The 17,225-nt window shown below is 40.0% G+C and overlaps 1 protein-coding gene across 1 annotated transcript in view; it reads right to left on the reverse strand.

The window, feature by feature from the left end:
- LOC124286180 (dymeclin-like) overlaps positions 1–14,543 on the reverse strand; it is a 40,923-nt gene extending 26,380 nt beyond the window's left edge. Inside the window, 10 exon segments of the mRNA XM_046722528.1 lie at positions 296–477; positions 783–971; positions 1,454–1,587; positions 2,208–2,333; positions 5,914–6,022; positions 7,905–8,032; positions 9,427–9,573; positions 11,712–11,859; positions 13,070–13,162; positions 14,463–14,543. Coding sequence (XP_046578484.1) covers positions 296–477; positions 783–971; positions 1,454–1,587; positions 2,208–2,333; positions 5,914–6,022; positions 7,905–8,032; positions 9,427–9,573; positions 11,712–11,851 — 1,155 coding nt within the window. The 5' untranslated portion in view covers positions 11,852–11,859; positions 13,070–13,162; positions 14,463–14,543.
- Between the last annotated feature and the right edge of the window lie 2,682 nt (positions 14,544–17,225).

Raw genomic sequence — 17,225 nt, forward strand, 5'->3', positions numbered from 1 at the left:
ATCATCTGTAACATGACAACAGTGTCATCACCTGTAACATGACAACAGTGTCATCACCTGTAACATGACAACAGTGTCATCACTTGTAACATGACAACAGTGTCATCACCTGTAACATAACAACAGTGTCATCACTTGTAACATGACAACAGTGTCACCACCTGTAACATGACAACAGTGTCATCACTTGTAACATGAAACTGTAACATCACGTATAACCATGAGAACATGACAGTCTGGTTTGTCAATGAATTGTAAGCATGAAGACTGAGAATGTGGAGTATCCTGTACTGACCAGCTGGTCTATGTTGGTCCGGGACAGGATGAACGCCTTCATGGACATATTCTGGTGTATCAGAAGGTACAGCAACAGTGTAGTCTGGTCGTCTCTCAGCGTGGAACACAGGGTTGAATACAGACGACCTAAGTCCATCTTGAACGTAGGGCCGGCTATCACAGGGTTCATGGACGAGGTGTCTGCAAGTACAGCACCAAATGTACACATCCAGAAGTACATGGCCATTATACATTACAAGGCACTTGAGACTGTTTGTTGCCTGAAATGTTCCTTCCAGATTTCAAATGTTAAACTTTCAGTACACAATTTGCTCAAAAACACCTGCAAAAATGAAAGCAGTTTATCAAAGGATTGTCTGTAAGTTTCTGTTAAATGATGTGATGTCATATGTATTGGTGGCAAGACAACCCGTCTGGTCAGCAGAATGTAAGAATGGAACAATTAAATCCTATTTGTTCTGATAAATATCAATCAAATTACATACCTTGTGAGTCTGTGAAGGCAAACAGAGCCTCTCTGTAAGGGTTGGTCAAGCTGGAGTCACTGGTGCAGTGATTGGCTAGCACTAGTATGAACAGAAGGCTCTGATTGGCTAACAATGTCTCCGAGAACTCCTCTTCCTTTTTCTTTGGGCTGCTTCCCATACCGAGTGTCACCACGGACCACAGACTAGCTGGAACACAAACACTGGTGTCAGGAGACAATTGCGTACTTTAACTCTACAGATGACATTTACTGAGGCGTGAGGGGTTGTTGTTGTTGTTTTGGATTGTTGTTTAATGCCGCACTCAGCAATATTCCGGATATATGGCAGTCTGTAAATAATCAACTTTGGACCAGACAATCCAGTGATCAAAAACAAGAGCATCGATCTACGCAATTGAGATACAATGTCATGAGTCAACCACATCAGCGAGCCTGACCACCCGATCCCGTTAGTCACCTCTTATGACAAGCATGGGTTACTGAAGACCAATTCTAACCCGGACCATCACGGGTTGGTGAGTGTGGGAACTGTCATGGAGATTGTCAGAAGGTGGCACCAAACTCTGGATATCCTTTTACGTTTTTGCCTCATACTCTTGCAAAATGGATTTGCGGAATTCAATTTAGACACATTTATAGATCATAGATTATAACTTGTCTATCACTCACAGGCAACAGCAGCAGTGACGTTGTAGAAAGTATTGGCGCCATCAGCGCTACTCTTGTAGAGTTCGGAAGGACACTTCTCCTGGTTGATATAGTTCCATAGCAGAGCCTTGATCAGCATGGGGGCGTGGATTGCACTATAACATTATATGCAGGTACACAGACTTTTAAAATTAGGAGTCATGGTGACTCACAACATTTATTTTTGGGAGTCATTTTCAATATTTGGGAGTCATGAAAAGTTTAATATTTCTTTGTGTTAATCATTCTCAGTACGTAACTGTGTATGTCACACCACCAAATGAAACTACAGCATTGTTCAATTCAAACAGCCAGGATTACTGTCTCCTCCGAGTTCTCTGGAATAACCTGACAACTCCGTAAAAGTCAAACTATCATCGAGCAATATCATTTTTTGTTTATCAAATCGATTTTATTAAACTGAATTGTGAGGTCCACCCATAAAACCTGTGTCAAGCTTGACTCGTATGATAATATTTTGAGAGTCGTTTACAAAATTGTTGCGTCAAATACGCAGGAATCACGTGTCATGTAAAACCCTGATTATGCTCAATCATTTTGGTGATAGTGATGAAGTTTTCGGATATTTCATGGGACGAAGGCCTATAGCATTACAGGTCATATATAGGTCCTCATGGAGTGTGAAGGACCAGAATCAATCCAGATGAATCTAGGATGGAAACTCAATTTGAGATGTTGGCAGCTAAGGGAGGTAATCACAGAATGGCCAACTCACCATCTTCCATCCATAATGAACCGGTACAGGGTGAACTTGCTGGCTGGCTGTGCATGGAACATCTGTATTGACAGCAGCGTCAGCAATGTGTTCAGTGTTTCAAGGTGCAACGCATATGTGAAATTCCTGAAACAAACAACTGAAATTATATAAACATATCAACTAAATATTCCAGTTAGGTCTGTTACAACAAGTGTGTTTGTGGCTACAAAAATGAGAAAAAGCTGTCATCAATATCTAGATATCTAATCGTTGATCATATTGTCCACTTTTGATTTGCCTTGTCCAGACTGGATTGTTTACATACTGCCATGATCTGTTACATCACTGAGTGAGTGAGTGAGTTTTAGTTTTCCGCCACTTTTAGCAATATTCCAGCAATATCACGGCAAGGGACACCAGAAATGGGCTCACACATTGTACCGATGTGGGGAATTGAACACGGAGTGAATGCTTTAACCACTAGGCTACCCAACTGTTATATTACTGACAGTGATGTAAAACATTGTTTGTGTTATGCAGGATACCAGTCTAAGTAAACATAGGCTCAGTATTAGTCGTTACACTGCTATACTGAGTCTAACAAACTCTAATAGATGGTTGTGTCAGCTTACCTTTTTGAATTGACCAATCAGAACACAGCTTACCAAATCGCAAAAGTTAACACATACTGTTTGTACTTTAACGTGTGAAGAGAAAATCTATTTTGTGAAACCCGCCGAACCCTAAATTGTAGCCGTTGTCTGATTGGTTAAATCTGTTAGGCTATCTCGCTTTTGATTGCACTAGCATAGATCACTCAAAGGTAAGCTCATGTTATATACTGAGATTATTTATTTTTAGTGACTTTATGAATATTTTACGAGTGCTTCAGTAATCATAATATACTCCTCACAAAAAGTTAAGCAACACAAAGTTTAGTCTTATTACATTTCCATTTATTGAAATTGCAGATCATGAAATGATGCAATAGAAAGGTGAAACATATGTACACGTGATGAACAAAATGATATGAAATGGTATTGAGCAATAATAGACTTACAAATCATCAAAGCATGTACCCGTGAAACAGTCGTGCAAAATGTGCTGCATTGATTGAGCAAAATGTTAACATTAAAGTTCAAGTCAGTTTTGGACAGTGAAGCTGTGTTCAGTAACGCGTAAGACCACAATGACTTCCAATAATGTCCCAAGCATGTTCAGTGGGATTAAGATCAGGCGACCTTGCATTCCAGTCCATATGTATAATGTTGTTGTTCTAAACAACATCGTTAGCAACTCTTTCTCGACGTGGACGGGCATTATCATCCATAATAATGAAGTCAGGACCCGCTTGTTGTACCAGAGGAATAATTACTGGTAGGTTTACTGGTAGTTTAACCGATCAGAGTGCATGTGTGGAGTGTGGAGCACATTCATGACACACATTTTCCATGTTGTTTGTGAGGGTGGTTGTGTTCAGGTGATGTTGTCAATGTTATCAGATAAATCAATTTGACAGTCACTAAAGGCTATGTATTCGTTCAATATTTACCTTTCAGTAACATACCGGCAAAAATCGTTATCGAGATTGATAAGATATTACACTGAAAATACTTGTTGCTTAATTTTTTTGTGAGGAGTATATGAATGACTAAGCCTAATTTGCAAGATAGGTAGGTAATAATAATAATAATAAATGTGAACTTATAATGCGCCTTTTCCATGCACAAGGCCCATGCTCAAAGCACTAACAAAGTGGGTGGATAATATACATATATACAATGAGGGACTAGTAGCCAGTTTCATAATGCAGTAAAAACAGATGAGTCTTGAGAAGTCGTTTGAAGGAATTAAAGTCAACTGCTGATTTAATGGTGATAGGGAGAGAGTTCCAGAGTAGAGGGGCAGAGCAGGCAAAGGATTTCCCTCCAAAAGTTTGCAGTTTGAACCGAGGCACAGAGAGTAGGTTCAGATTCTGAGAACGGAGCTGTCTTTCTGGAGTGTATGGGGTAAGAAGTTCTTTCAAGTATTCTGGGCCTATGCCATTGAGGCATTTGTAGACAAAACACAATATTTTAAAGTCAATTCTTGATTTAACAGGCAGCCAGTGGAGGTTTTTCATGACAGGTGTTATGTGTGAGCTTTGAAGTTCTGCTTATGATTCGAGGCTGTATTTTGGACATTTTGCAATTTTGATAGCAGCTTCTGAGAAATACCAAAAGGGAGGCTATTGCAGTAATCAATTCTTGATATAACAAGTCCCTGGACCAGACCGTGTGCTGCATCACGACTGATGCAATGACGTATTCTGCCAATGGCTCGTAGATGAAAGAAGCATATTCTGCAGAGTTGATTTACATGAGTGTCCATCGCCAGGTGTGAGTCAAGTGTAACTCCAAGGTCTTTAACAGAGTCCACTGGTTGTATCTCTGCATCTGCTACCAGAACAGTACTGGTGGTAATTTGTTTTTTCATTTGCCTGGATCCAACAACCATCACCTCAGTTTTGTCATCATTTAACTTTAGCAAGGTAGGTAATATTTCTGATGTAAGGACTTTTAGCTGTATGTCAAAATAGACCCTCATTATTCTATTTTGTAATGTAATCTAACATCAATATATATTGTTATATTTATATCAGTCAGCAGACAACCACAGTCACAATGATAATTAGTCACATTTTTGTTTAGAAATAGTTTCTGTGTGTGCAGGAAATGATGACGTAATGAGTGAAGTGTGGAATATGATGACATCATGAGATGACGTGTAAAATGATGGCGGTTGAAATAAATGCAGAAGAACCAAGCTCGAAGAACATAGGTTTTTATTTTGAAGAAGTATGAAACGATCCCAGTACCCACATAAGGCTGCACTACATGTATATCTTTCCCGATACTGACCGACTTTCTGCTGAGGTTTGTTAGAGGGTAACAAATAACACTGAGCATAAGTTTACTTAGGCTGTGCAGGGTACTTGCAACATATCACACATGTGGACGTCCACCAACAGTGGTGTACTTACAAGACAGGGACGTCCACCAACAGTAGTGTACTTACATGACAGAGACGTCCACCAACAGTAGTGTACTTACATGACAGAGACGTCCACCAACAGTAGTGTACTTACAAGACAGGGACGTCCACCAACAGTAGTGTACTTACATGACAGAGACGTCCACCAACAGTAGTGTACTTACATGACAGAGACGTCCACCAACAGTAGTGTACTTACAAGACAGGGACGTCCACCAACAGTAGTGTACTTACATGACAGAGACGTCCACCAACAGTAGTGTACTTTATTAAGACAGGGGCGCCCACCAACAGTAGTGTACTTACAAGACAGGGACGTCCATCAACAGTAGTGTACTTACATGACAGAGACGTCCACCAACAGTGGTGTACTTACATGACAGAGACGTCCACCAACAGTGGTGTACTTACAAGACAGAGACGTCCACCAACAGTGGTGTACTTACAAGACAGGGACGTCCACCAACAGTAGTGTACTTACAAGACAGAGATGTCCACCAACAGTGGTGTACATACAAGACAGAGACGTCCACCAACAGTGGTGTACTTACAAGACAGAGACGTCCACCAACAGTAGTGTACTTACATGACAGAGACGTCCACCAACAGTGGTGTACTTACAAGACAGGGACGTCCACCAAAAGTAGTGTACTTACAAGACAGAGACGTCCACCAACAGTAGTGTACTTACAAGACAGGGACGTCCACCAATAACTCCACCAGGGATGACATGAGCTTCTCCGCCAGCTCCCCGATTGTTGGATCCACTTCGTTGATGTCCCCTTCAAGGCTGCTGTCAACTACAGGGTGGACAAAAGTTATTTTGTGAGTTCAGCAAAGTGTGTTGACATATACACCATATGTATAAAGTAACTCCCTCTTCATCAGAGGGTATTGTCATGTCACGTTCACAAAACACTGGTAGAACCAAGGACATAAGTAAAACCAATGGAATCAAATCAAGCACTTTAGAGCTTCTCAGTTGGTTCCAGTGTCCAGTTTGGTCAGTTTGTTTACCAAGTTGATCAAGCTGTTTGTATTGTTTGTAATCATGTCAAATAATCTTATATTTACAAGCAAAACACTGCTCATCCATGTGCTGCTCATTTATGTTCAAAACCGAAGACCGCCTCCGCGATGTAGTGGTTAGATCGTCCTTCCGAGCGGAAGGTTTGATCCTCAGCTGCGTCATACCAAAAGACGTTAAAATATGGTACTTGTTGGTCCTAGCCTGGCACTCGGCATTAATGGGTACAACAAGGACTGGTCGGCTCAGAGTCAGTATAATGTGTCTGCGTGGGGTATTCATGCTTAACTGCATGGTATCTCAGTGAGCTAGCACTATAAAAACAGCTCAAGTCTGGGCTAGTACAAGCAGCCACACATGCACGTTGTCATATGAGCGAAATATTATCAAGTACGATGTTAAACCCTATTTCACATCAGATCACTTCATAGAACTGAACCGATGTAAGACTTGGAACGTGTGCAATGTTTGTAAATGATCGAACCTATCTTATTTGAATACAGATTATTTGGAACTTCTTGGTTTAGATTTCAAGTAAGTTAGATCACCTGTCAAGCAGTACTCTGTGAACACAGCATTTTAACCAAATATCAAACTGCTCCCACCTACGATCCTTGTGTAGGTGGGAGATGCTTGAGAACAATTGTAGAACATCTCACTGACTTATTACAGACAAATTATCTTGAACATGAGCCATCCTCTGAGCATTTACAATGTCTGTGTGATACAACCCACTTTATTTTTGCCACAGTGAATAATGTCGCCTGAAAACTGGTGGTGGTCCGATTAATTGAAATAATTGAAGATTGCTCGCAATGACTAAACGACCAAGCAATCGATCATGTTTTCTCATTATCAAACACAAACAATTTAGGAAAACTTGTTTGCATTAACAACATTTTTCACAAGGTTGGTTTTGTCTGTTACATTTTACAAGCACTACAAGTTCATTCCTTGTAATGATTGAATTTATCGCGAAAGACTCCAGGAAATTTATGTTCCTAACATACTAGTTATATTAAAGATGTGACTTTTGTAAATGCATTTTGTGCAATTTGCAAAAAAACACCAAAACCCCCCAAAACTACTTTTTTGCTATATTTTTTGTGCATTAACAAACATAACCAGGAGAATTTGATAAATAATGCTAACCAATTATTTTCGATGACTGATCTGTTGTATTGAACCAATCATCAAGTGCAAGATTTTAACCAATTCCCAACACTACTGGAAACACATAATGTCAGGAAACATACCATCCGATGACATGTCAAGTCCACAATGTTGAGCAAATGTCATCACATGCCAATTGAGTAGATTGATGCTCATGCTGTTGATCACTGGATTGTCTGGTCCAGACTCGATTATTTACAGACGGACGCTATATAGCTGGAATATTGCTCAGAGCGGTGATAAACAACAAACCAACCAACCATCCACAATCTTGGACTTGGAGTCAATGTCCATGATTTTTTTTCAGTTCAAAGAAAGGTCCACTCTCATGAATTTCATGATACATTTTACACCGCTCACATTAATTTGGTTGTGTACAGATTTCATGATTTGCAATATTTTTCTCTTTTGAAGTGAAGGCAATCAACTGTAAACATTATTAAGGAACAAAGGATATATGTCAAGGTCTACCCTGAACTCACCATTCTCTCCTGGAGGCTTGCAGTCAAACTGTTGTAACACTAGCTCTTCACTCAAATGCTCCACAAAGTATTTACAGAAACTTCGGATGATGAAGAGGGCATTGTAGGTCTGCCAGATGAAGATGTTGCTGGAGACACAAACACATCCATCAAACTATCTTCAAACAAAACCAGTATTTTCCTGCTAAACTATGGCCACCTATCCAATTACAGTGAAATCTGTCAATTCCGGAATCTGTGTAATCCGGTTTTCTCCAAAATCTGGACTGCTGTCCATACTCTCTCAATTACAGATTATGGACTAAAATAACAGTCCCGACAATCAACTTGCTAGGAGAACAATGCTTTGTAATCCAAACGTAGCTGACTAAAACAACAATCCATTGAATAAACATCTCTGTTACTTATTGACAAGTCAGAGAGGTGAAAACAGAAAGATCTCGCTGAGAAATACAAGATAAGCAAACAGAGTGTATCAGATATTTTGAAGAGAAGTGAACATTACCGTCAACTTTTTGAAAACAACCTAAGTGAAAATAGCAAGCAGCAGATCAGCAGAAAGTTGGACAAGATCAATACCCTCCTCTTAGCATGCTAACTCATTGTGGCAGTGTCTACGGTTACGGACAAAACTTGTCAAATCTGGACTGTTTTGCAATCCAGACAAATGAGTCAGTCCCTGGCCAGTCCGTAATAGACAGATTCCACTGTACAATAAACATTGTCAAAAAGTAAAAAAATACACAATTTTAATGGCCATATTTGTAAGTGTATTAGTGACTTGCATTTTCCTTCCAAACTTCCATCCTATACATAGAACCTTAAACATGCCCCTTCTTCCACCATCTGTATCGGATAGTTGCAGGAGTTATCTGTCCCTGATTACTTTCACTTACTTTGGCCTTGAGCTCTGTCAATGAGTGAGTTTGATTTTACGTAGATTTTAGCAATATTACAGTAATATCATGAGTGAGTGAGTATGGTTATAAGCCGCTTTTAGCAATATTATGGTGGGGGACACTAGAAATGGGCTTCACACATTGTACCAATGTGAGGAATCGAACCCGCATGATGAGCCAACACCTTATCCACTAGGCTACCCCACCGCCCCTCTGTCAATGAAACATTCCTTGACTGGGTCTAACACAGAGTTTGAGACAATCCTTGTCTTGGTGGTCATGAAGCGCAACATCTACCTTACATGCTACCTCAAAAACTAATTCTACAATGTGGGTTAGACTTTCAGCAATTTATTGCAGTCAGATCTAAATCCATTGTTGTACATACCAAAAATAATTGTCTATATGTCTATCATAAACCAAATCAATTGTGAAAAGTGCAGCCAACTTTTTTGAGAGGCATTTAGAATGAAAAGTGCAGGTTGACAAAAGTGAAAAGTGGTTGAGTGATGGACCTCATAGATCAGGTTCTATCTTTTATTGGCTGTATTGATAAACATGTTAAACATGCGTTAACTTTAATACATCCTGGGAACACATCAGTTGTCTCCCCTGCTACTTACTCCTCACACTGGGCAGAGGCCTTCAGCTCCGCAGCTCGCACTAGGAAATTGTGGACAAGGGCGCCGAAATTGCCTGTGTGTGTGTTGTTGATGGCAAAGTTGCTGCATATCCTCTCAGTGGAATCCTCCAAGAGCTTGGAATCTGAGCTGTGACAGATGATGACAGGTGTGTATGTATGACCACTGCATGCATAATGTAAATAAAGTCTCAACTGAATGACCACTGCATGCATGTATGTAAAACATCAATTGTATGACCACTGCATGCATAATGAATGTAAAACGTCAATTGTATGACCACTGCATGCATAATGTAAGTAAAACGTCAATTGTATGACCACTGCATGCATAATGTATGTAAAGCCTCAATTGTATGACCACTGCATGCATAATGTATGTAAAACCTCAATTGTATGACCACTGCATGCATAATGTAAGTAAAGCCTCAATTGTATGACCACTGCATGCATAATGTATGTAAAACCTCAAATGTATGACCACTGCATGCATAATGTAAATAAAGTCTCAACTGAATGACCACTGCATGCATAATGTATGTCAAACGCCAATTGTATGACCACTGCATGCATAATGAATGTAAAACGTCAATTGTATGACCACTGCATGCATAATGTATGTAAAACGTCAATTGTATGACCACTGCATGCATAATGTATGTAAAACGTCAATTGTATGACCACTGCATGCATAATGTAAGTAAAGCCCCAATTGTATGACCACTGCATGCATAATGTATGTAAAACCTCAATTGTATGACCACTGCATGCATAATGTAAATAAAGTCTCAACTGAATGACCACTGCATGCATAATGTATGTAAAACATCAATTGTATGACCACTGAATGCATAATGTTTGTAAAATGTCAATTCTATGACCACTGCATGCATAATGTATGTAAAACGTTAATTGTATGACCACTGCATGCATAATGTATGTAAACGTCAATTGTATGACCACTGCATGCATAATGTATGTAAAACGTCAATTGTATGACCACTGCATGCATAATGTAAATAAAGTCTCAACTGAATGACCACTGCATGCATGTATGTAAAACATCAATTGTATGACCACTGCATGCATAATGTATGTAAAACTTCAATTGTATGACCACTGCATGCATAATGTATGTAAAACGTCAATTGTATGACCACTGCATGCATAATGTATGTAAAAGGTCAATTGTATGACCACTGCATGCATAATGTAAGTAAAGCCCCAATTGTATGACCACTGCATGCATAATGTAAATAAGGTCTCAATTGTATGACCACTGCATGCATAATGTATGTAAAACCTCAATTGTATGATCACTGCATGCATAATGTAAGTAAAGCCCCAATTGTATGACCACTGTATGCATAATGTAAGTAAAGCCTCAATTGTATGATCACTGCATGCATAATGTATGTAAAACCTCAAATGTATGACCACTGCATGCACAACGTATGTAAAACCTCAATTGTATGACCACTGCATGCATAACGTATGTAAAACCTCAATTGAATGACCACTGCATGCATAATGTAAGTAAAGCCTCAATTGTATGACCACTACATGCATAATGTAAGTAAAGCCTCAATTGTATGACCACTGCATGCATAATGTATGTAAAGCCTCAATTGTATGACCACTGCATGCATAATGTAAATAAGGTCTCAATTGTATGATCACTGCATGCATAATGTAACACCTCAAATGTATGACCACTGCATGCATAATGTATGTAAAACGTCAATTGTATGACCACTGCATGCAGAACGTATGTAAAACCTCAATTGAATGACCACTGCATGCATAATTTAAGTAAAGCCTCAATTGTATGACCATTGCATGCATAATGTATGTAAAGCCTCAATTGTATGACCACTACATGCATAATGTAAGTAAAACCTCAATTGTATGTCCACTGCATGCATAACGTATGTAAAGCCTCAATTGTATGACCACTGCATGCATAATGTATGTAAAGCCTCAATTGTATGACCACTACATGCATAACGTATGTAAAACCTCAATTGTATGTCCACTGCATGCATAATGGATGTAAAGCCTCACATGTATGAACACTGCATGCATAATGTATGCAAACAGAGTTGAATTAGGCTTATGAATCGGTCACTAGTTTCAACCAGGGTCTTGTGAAAGTCACACATATGATAATATGTTGTTGAACGGAAGGCCATCAGCAATGTATAATGAACACTGTCACACTGGAAGTTCCTAATGGACCTGTTACCATGGTTACTGCTTGCAGCGTACCTGTTGACAGGGATGAGGAAGGAGAAGGAGAGTAGCTGGTTCCAGAAAGGGTCCATAGTGTCGATGGGGTCCCGCCCGGACAGCCTCATCAGGTATTCATTTTGGGCCAGGTCGGCCAGACTGCTGGTTGTGGCACCCATGTTGTCAACTGTAGGACAAACACCCAGTGAATTTATCACCAAGAGCAGCAGATTTCACTGACTATGAGTTAAAACATGTTTTTTCTGACAAAATGGACTAAATATTTTACTGTGCCAAATGTTAACCTGCTTAATTTTACACATGGGGAAACTTTTACGTACTAAGTTACAGGCTATATAAAATCTACCTATCAAGCCATGCTGTCCCCTATATAGGCATAGTGAGCATGTAGAGGAATAGGTCAGTCTGACTGTAACTCATGGATTAGCGAAAGCACCTGGAGGAATAGGTCGGTTTGAAGGTAACACACTACACACTAGTCCTGCTGACCCCTTCCCGTCGACTCACTAGCCCTGCTGACACCTACCTGTCTACACACTAGTCCTGCTGACACCTTCCCTTCTACACACTTGCCCTTCTGACACCTTCCTGTCTACAAACTAGTCCTGCTGACACCTTCCTACAACACACTAGCCCTGCTTACACCTATACCAGTCTACACATTAGTCCTGCTGACACCTATACCAGTCTACACATTAGTCCTGCTGACACCTATCTGTCTACACACTAGTCCTGCTGACGACTATACCAGTCTACACACTAGTCCTGCTGACACCTATATCTGTCTACACACTAGTCCTGCTGACACCTATACCAGTCTACACACTAGTCCTGCTGACACCTATCTGTCTACACACTAGTCCTGCTGACACCTATCTGTCTACACACTAGTCCTGCTGACACCTATATCTGTCTACACACTAGTCCTGCTGACACCTATACCAGTCTACACACTAGTCCTGCTGACACCTATACCAGTCTACACACTAGTCCTGCTGACACCTATACCAGTCTACACACTAGTCCTGCTGACACCTATCTGTCTACACACTAGTCCTGCCGACACCCACCTGTCTACAGACTAGTCCTGCTGACACCTACCTGTATACAGACTAAACCTGCCGACATCTACCTGCTACAGACTAACCTGCCGACACCCACCTGTCTACAGACTAGTCCTGCTGACACCTTCCTGTCTACACACTAGTCCTGCCGACACCCACCTGTCTACAGACTAGTCCTGCTGACACCTACCTGTATACAGACTAAACCTGCCGACATCTACCTGCTACAGACTAACCTGCCGACACCCACCTGTCTACAGACTAGTCCTGCTGACACCTTCCTGTCTACACACTAGTCCTGCTGACACCTACCTGTGTTGTGGGAGCTTGTATTGAGATGCACCAATCACTTGTTGATGTGTTAATCAGATCTCTGACCTAGGTGTACATCTTTTCACAGAAAATCTGAAACAGTAACACACACATATAAGCACGCCATTATCTTGTGGAACATGTCAATGTTCAACTGGCACAAATGAGTGAGTTTTACACGGCTTTTAGCAATATTCCAGAAATATCATGGCAGGGGACACCAGAATTGGCTTCAGCGTGATTACATTAACCATTTGGCTATCCCACCGCCCTGCACAAATGAGTATACATTAATATCTCATATTTGCTCAGATTAGAAGGAAGAAACAACACTACTTCCCATGCAACATGCCGAACAGACTTGAGGACATCAGCAACACAAAAATCACGAATAGGCTTCCGTGAGTCAAATACTTTCCTCATTTCATCATTAAAAGAAGACATGAATCACAACTTAAATATGTTGTCGGAACCGTGTTTGAAAACAATTACCATCAGAACTTCAGGCAGCATTAATATTCTTCACACACTTATTTTAAACACCTGTAGCAACTCTATTGTCAAAAGTCATTCATTTTCTCTCAATATCATCCAATACTGTGCTGTTGAATGGCTATTTCTGAGGCAAGACTATATTATGACATATACCACTCATTTGTTCCTGCTGTTGGTCTTAATTCCCACCTCACCTACCTCTCATCTCACTACCTCAAAAATATGTAAACGACTTTAGCATTAGTTCCTTTGATATGCTAGAGTTAGTAGAGTTAGCCATTGATTAGGTAATCCCTGAGATCCCCTTTCTATTCAAACAATCTTTGCAATCATTAGGGATAAGCAAGCTCTGCTAACTCTAAAGTTTACATCGTTTAGTAGTGAGATATGGTAAGCTATCTCACCTCTTGTACATATTATAACTAATGTTTCCAAAGCTACTAGCAATGATTACAGTAATATTCATGTCCAATCTTTCAAGCAAGAACATTGATCTCACTGGAATCTGGAAAAGTGCACCCACTAAAAAGAAGAGTGCTGCGCCATCCACGTTGTTTCCTGACAGGGGGACAGTGGCTTTTCAAAGTCATATTTTTCATATGCTGCACAGAAACCATAACATCGCAAACACATACACCTACATACACATTAAATATGTACAAGATAGAGTTCAACCATTTGTGTAAACGTCATGAGGAATGATTTGTAAATTCTGACACTGACAGTGTCGAATCTTGACACTGACGAATAGGTGAAGAGATGTTGATAAGAACGTACGCTGAAACTTATATGACAGGGAGACAGGGTCATGAAAATTTCGCCTGCATTAAAATCCAACGAATGCATTGGTCACGCTCAGTTAATTCCAAATTGCAAAGCAACAAATGCAGATCCTTACCAAAACAATCAAATCATCCTTTCCCAAGGTAAGTTCGTTTTCCTTTCCACGTCGTACGCAAGCGTGAAACCCTACTTCCTGTTAAATCCATTTCCGGTTTTACCTAAAAGCCGGACCAGAGGTGATAAAAGGTAATCGGGCTGATATAAGGTATGCCACGGACAGTTAGTTATATTTCATTTTGTTCACGTTCTTGATGTTTTGTACGCAAACATAAACAAAGTAAATAAAATAGTTTAGCTGGTGTTATTATTATAATCGCCATACTGTTGCCTGACAGATGTACCAGCGTTCGTTTTGTTAAGATGACACCAGAGACCATATATAGCGATTATTAACCGGATGTATTTCCGTGTCATTTATTATCATATATTAGGAATAAAAATTGTATTATGCGATCCTTTGGATTGACGAAATTTGCATAGTTATCCCATTTGGATACCAAGTTTATCAGATTGCTTTATTGCACCGATAACACCCTCCATTAGATAATAAATGATATTTATTATATGGTCTCTGGATGTCACAGACACTATTTTGCACTTACAGCAATTCGATCATTTATGGACTGATTTTAACTTACCCGGACCACATAATCTCTATTTTAAACTAATACAATTTATTCCAAAACAGTGGACACATTCTCTAAAAATACCAACAGAAAACTGAATATCAATAGTACAGCAAGTCCCCTGAATGCCATTCACGGAAACAGTAGGACAGTGATATGGCTGTTATGTGGCTGGGAATATATAACACATTCTTATTATAACAATTGACACAGTATCATGACAAATGAAGATTATATATTTAAAGTTTTGAAACGAACTCTGTATTTGAAGGACCGTTTATAATTTATGGCAGGGTCGTGATGATTGATTTTTATGGAGAAGCATGTATAATGTGAGCGCCAACCCCCTCCTTCCCCCATCCGCTCCCCAGAACAAAAAAGCCATAAATTGTGAACGGTCCGTTATGCAGAGATAAATGCGATAGAACACCGTTTGCTTAGATATTTTAACGTTAAACCCAAATAACTATCAGAGGCAAGAATAACGGATCGGTCTCCGTATTAGGGAACCCGAATTGGCGACATGAATGTTCCATGGTTCATTAAGAATATATTTATTGAATGTTGTTGTTTTGGGTTTTTTTTGTTTTTGTTTTAATGAATTTCACCACAAGGTCATAATAAAATAATTACTGGAATGGATGGAGAATAGTTTACCAGTTGGTTACCAAATGACCTTTATCTTTACAAAGGATGATGACCGACACTCATTTTGACCAGTTCAGTCCACGGACAGGATCATGACCGTCTACACTACGGGGTACTATTCTCCGAGAGAGGGAAACTCACAATATATGACGAGTCATGGACACACACGTTCGCCTTACACCTACCACAGCCGTACTTGAAAGGCATGTCTTACCATATACCTGCCTGCACGAACCACCGTAACGCTACATGTAGAAACACACACTTTCATGTAAGCACTATACTCAGTCTGGTTAGTTCTATCCACAAACGCGCCAATGCTGACCTAGTAAACACAATTAAACTGATCAAGGATCTTATCCCGGACACTCCAGAGATCAAATCCAGATCACGTAAAACACGTAGTCTCTTACCTTGGCTGGGACAATTAGCCAAGGGAGCCTTTGGACTTGCCACAGAACGCGATCTCAAAATAGTGACTGACCACATCCGAATTATTGCTGAAAACATTCACGCACGTGACAGGGTTCAATGTTTCTCAACACCAAATGGCCTCATACATGACAAGAACAAACGCCCGTTTTGACAACATCATCAAACTTATTAAAAGTAACCAGAAACAAATAGTTCAAACAGGCATAGTTACTCTTTAAGAGATCAAGTGGTATGAAAGATTTTTCTCCACATTTTTACTAATAGTGGGCCGAGAAAACCAGCTAGCGTCAATGGTTCATTCTCATTCTCAGTCTCTTAATAATAATTGATTTATAGAGCGCCTATTTCCAAAGGATATTGCTCAATGGCGCTATGAAGAGAAAAGATTGTAGACAATGTCTATGGAAAAGAGAGTTTGAACAGATGAGTTTTGAGGGCAGTTTTGAAAGCATCAGCAGATTCTATTTCTTTTAGGGTGAGTGGTAGAATGTTCCAGAGATAGGGGGCTGCAGCAGAGAACGCTCTTGATCCCATGGCTGTTTTGACGTGAGGCTGTGTAAGCAGTAGGGAGTTTGACGAGCGGAGCAATCGGCTTGGAACACGGAGATGAATGAGGCTTTTAAGATATTGAGAAAACATGTTTTCATAGATGCAGCTGTGTGTAAGAAGAAGAAGTTTGTATTGAATTCTGCTTGATACAGGAAGCCAGTGAAGAGTTTGGAGGATAGGTGTCACAGTTTGGTAGCGTGGTGCACGGGCAACAACACGGGCGGCTGAATTCTGAATCCGTTGGAGTTGTGAAAGGAGCTGTTGAGGAATGTTGTAATAGAGGGAGTTGCAGTAATCAAGTTTAGAGAGAACAAGGCTGGTCGTTAGAAGCTGGGCGGTGTTGAAGTCTAAGAGAGTTCGGATCTTGCTAATATTGAAGATATGGTAGAAGCATCCTTTGCTGAGTGATTTGATTTGATTTTCTAATGACATTGTTGATTGAAAGATGACACCAAGATTTTTTGCAGAGTCGGACTGCGTGATAACATCTTGTCCAATTTCAAGAGATAAACTGTCAGGCACTTTGGAAAGTTGATGCCTGGATCCGATGGTTAAGAACT

Source organism: Haliotis rubra, unplaced genomic scaffold (assembly GCF_003918875.1).
Source record: "Haliotis rubra isolate DU_JTF1 unplaced genomic scaffold, ASM391887v1 Scf378, whole genome shotgun sequence".
Classification (NCBI taxonomy): Eukaryota; Metazoa; Mollusca; class Gastropoda; order Lepetellida; family Haliotidae; genus Haliotis; species Haliotis rubra.